Genomic DNA, 2,854 nt, shown 5'->3' with positions numbered 1-2,854 from the left:
ATAAATGTTAAACGTGGCATGAAAAGAGTACTTACTTGAAACTAAATTTTCTTTCCATCTTGACCCAACCTTATCGATATTTAAAAAAAAGAAAAAAAAAAACTTCAATGAGGTCTAACATTTATTTTCTTTTAAAATTGCAAGTAGAAATAGGCAACAGAGACAAAATTAGTACTAGCATTTACGTAGATTGAGAGAGAGGTATGAAAGGTACTGTGATTGAATGAGGAACAATTAGGACCGTATAAATTAAAACGTGTTTCGGGATTTATCTGGTCACAGTCGCTGCCACGTCGTTACGAACGTGTCAAACCGCGTTCTAAGTTCTAGCACCCCTTATTTCGCGGCGGATGTTCACGTTTAACTTTTCCATCTGTATAAACATATTGATACATTCGGACTATGAATACGTATGACATAATATGTATTATACACATTAAAAAAAAAAAAAAACCCAACCATTTTTACTGGGAGTGGTATATTTTATCTACAAGCTACCTAATCCATCTCTTATGGTGTTGCGTTCTTTTCCTTTTCTTCTAACATTTTCTCTCTACATGAATAGCCTTGTTGTTGTTGTTGGTCCCCTTCCCTTGTTATCTTTTCTACCTGTCAACATAGAAATCCTTAACCTGCGCATCTTTTTACAAGCCGTAACTTCCAATTGATGACAGTGAAACCCATCTGGAAGACAAGGAGAAAGCGAAGACGAAGTCGAACACCAAGAGGGGAAGGTTGAAGTTTGTGAATTTTTTTGTCCCCAGTTTCGTAGTGGCAACCGGAAAAATGGAGCTTCTGGTGGGTCCCACATTCAGTATCGAGGTTGCTGCTTCGGCCACGTATGTTAGAGACGGGCCTCAGGAGAAGATTTCCTCCTCTTGCTTGTATCTCAAAGAGGATGATGTTGGCTTCGACGATTCCTCCCCCGGGTCGGATCGCGTCTCTTCGTATGTGTCCTCGGAGAGTTCGTCCTCGATCGGACCTCTGGGAGACAGTGATGATGAAGTAGAAGAGGGCGTCGTTTCATCTGGAGGAAGGGGTGGTTTGGCTTCTTTGGGTGTTTTAGAAGACTCTCTTCCCATCAAGTTAGTATCTTTCTCCACTGTTTGCCCCCCTTAATCAATTCTCCTCTGTAGTTTCTGTGTTAAACTTGTTATTTGAAATTACCATCTTTTTGAGTATTGGGGGTTTGGCTGATTTTTCTGTTTGTTGGTATTTTGATTCTCCTGTGATATTGGGGAAAAAAAAGAAGGGGACAGCCATGAATTTCTTTCTAATTTGTGTGACTCTGAAGGGAATATCCTTAATTTTAACAGAAATTTGAATTAGAAACAAGGGTTGTAAATTTGTTTGGCTTGTTGTAGGAGGGGATTGTCGAATCATTATGCAGGGAAATCAAAGTCGTTTGCTAATCTCTTAGATATAAGCTCAGTGAAAGAGTTGCACAAGGCAGAGAACCCGTTCAACAAAAGGAGGAGGGTGTTGATTGCCAACAAATGGTCCAGCAGGAAGTCTTCTTTTTACTCTTGGCAAAACCTCAAATCCATGCCCCTTCTTGCTTGGAATGAAGACGATGAAGATGGAGAGGATAAAGAAACGCCATCATCAAATGACAAACTATCAGTATCAGTAGCAGCAACAAAACCAAGATTGCAACAAAGCAAGCTGAAGGCTACTTTCAAGCCACAGAGTTGTTTTTCTCTAGCAGATCTGCAAGTAGAACGTCTATAACACTCTTTGCTTTTAGCATGAAAATGGTTTAGGATTAAGATTACTTTTTTTTTTTTTTTTTTTAATATTCTCTTCCTTCTCTTCTCTATTTACTCAAAAGAAGAACAAAATTTCTAGCAAGTATAAGTACTGTCATAACATATATATATCTATAAATTTATAATTAGATTAAACAAAAGAGTCATTACTAATTATTTTTTTAAGTGTGATTAATCACTTAATGAATCTATTATTTTAAGGTGCTTTTAAATTTGACTAAAGATTTTTAAAAAAATAAATTTAGGCTTATTAATCAGAACAGAGTTTAAGAGTTCGATTACATATAAAAAATGTTATAGTACTTTCACATGTTCATCTAAAAGATAGTATTATTTTATTGTAAATTATCTTAAGATCTTGGTGTTAGTGTTCTTAAATTTAATATTAGAAATAATTTTTAAGATTTTTTCATTAATTTTGTAGAATTTTTAAAAATATTTTTTTACTTAAAGAGTATTCAAGAATTTCATTTTTTTTAAAGACGTTTCGTTGTAAAAAAAAAGTTTAATCATTTTTTTTTATTTTGGTTTTTGTTTTGTTAAAAATATATCTAATTCTTTTACAATTTCAATCAAAATTAAAAATATTTTTTCACTTAAAAATTTTTTAAATAATTATTTATTGGCGATTATTAAGAATTTTATCATTGAAAATTTTTTTTACTTTCAATTCATTTTTAAAATTTTTATTATTTAGGTCAATTTAAAATTTTTTACAAGTTTTATTTTTACATATTTCTTCATTGGGGTATATTTAAAAACAATTCTTGTTTTTTTTTTTTTTAATTTTAGAAAGAAAATAATATGATAATTATTTTTTGAAGTTTTCTTTAAATTTTTTCATCATTTGAAACAAATTTAAAGAAACTTTTTACTTAGAGATTTGTAGAAAATTTACTATTTGATATTTTTAAAATTTTTATCTTTAAGTAATTGTTAAATATTTTCAATAAAAAAATTTTAAGTTATATTGTTAATATTTTTATTTGAAAAAAATATAATTAGTTTTATTAAAATTTCATTTAAATTATTTAATAATTTGGGTAAATTTAGAGAAAATTTTCACTTAGAGATCTTTTAAGAAA

General features: G+C 30.7%; 1 protein-coding gene across 1 annotated transcript; it reads left to right on the top strand.

Annotated features, from left to right (window-relative positions):
- Positions 1–512: 512 nt before the first annotated feature.
- LOC111302834 (KID-containing protein 1-like) lies at positions 513–1,909 on the top strand. The gene is made up of 2 exons (XM_022898690.2): positions 513–1,085; positions 1,365–1,909. The coding sequence occupies exons 1-2, from the start codon at positions 787–789 to the stop codon at positions 1,729–1,731; spliced, it is 666 nt and encodes a 221-aa protein (XP_022754425.2). The 5' UTR covers positions 513–786; the 3' UTR covers positions 1,732–1,909.
- Positions 1,910–2,854: the final 945 nt, after the last annotated feature.

This window comes from Durio zibethinus, chromosome 13 (assembly GCF_047325235.1).
Source record: "Durio zibethinus cultivar Kanyao isolate XHJ-2024 chromosome 13, ASM4732523v1, whole genome shotgun sequence".
NCBI classification, from domain to species: domain Eukaryota; kingdom Viridiplantae; phylum Streptophyta; class Magnoliopsida; order Malvales; family Malvaceae; genus Durio; species Durio zibethinus.
This window is presented reverse-complemented; position numbering and strand designations above follow the sequence as displayed.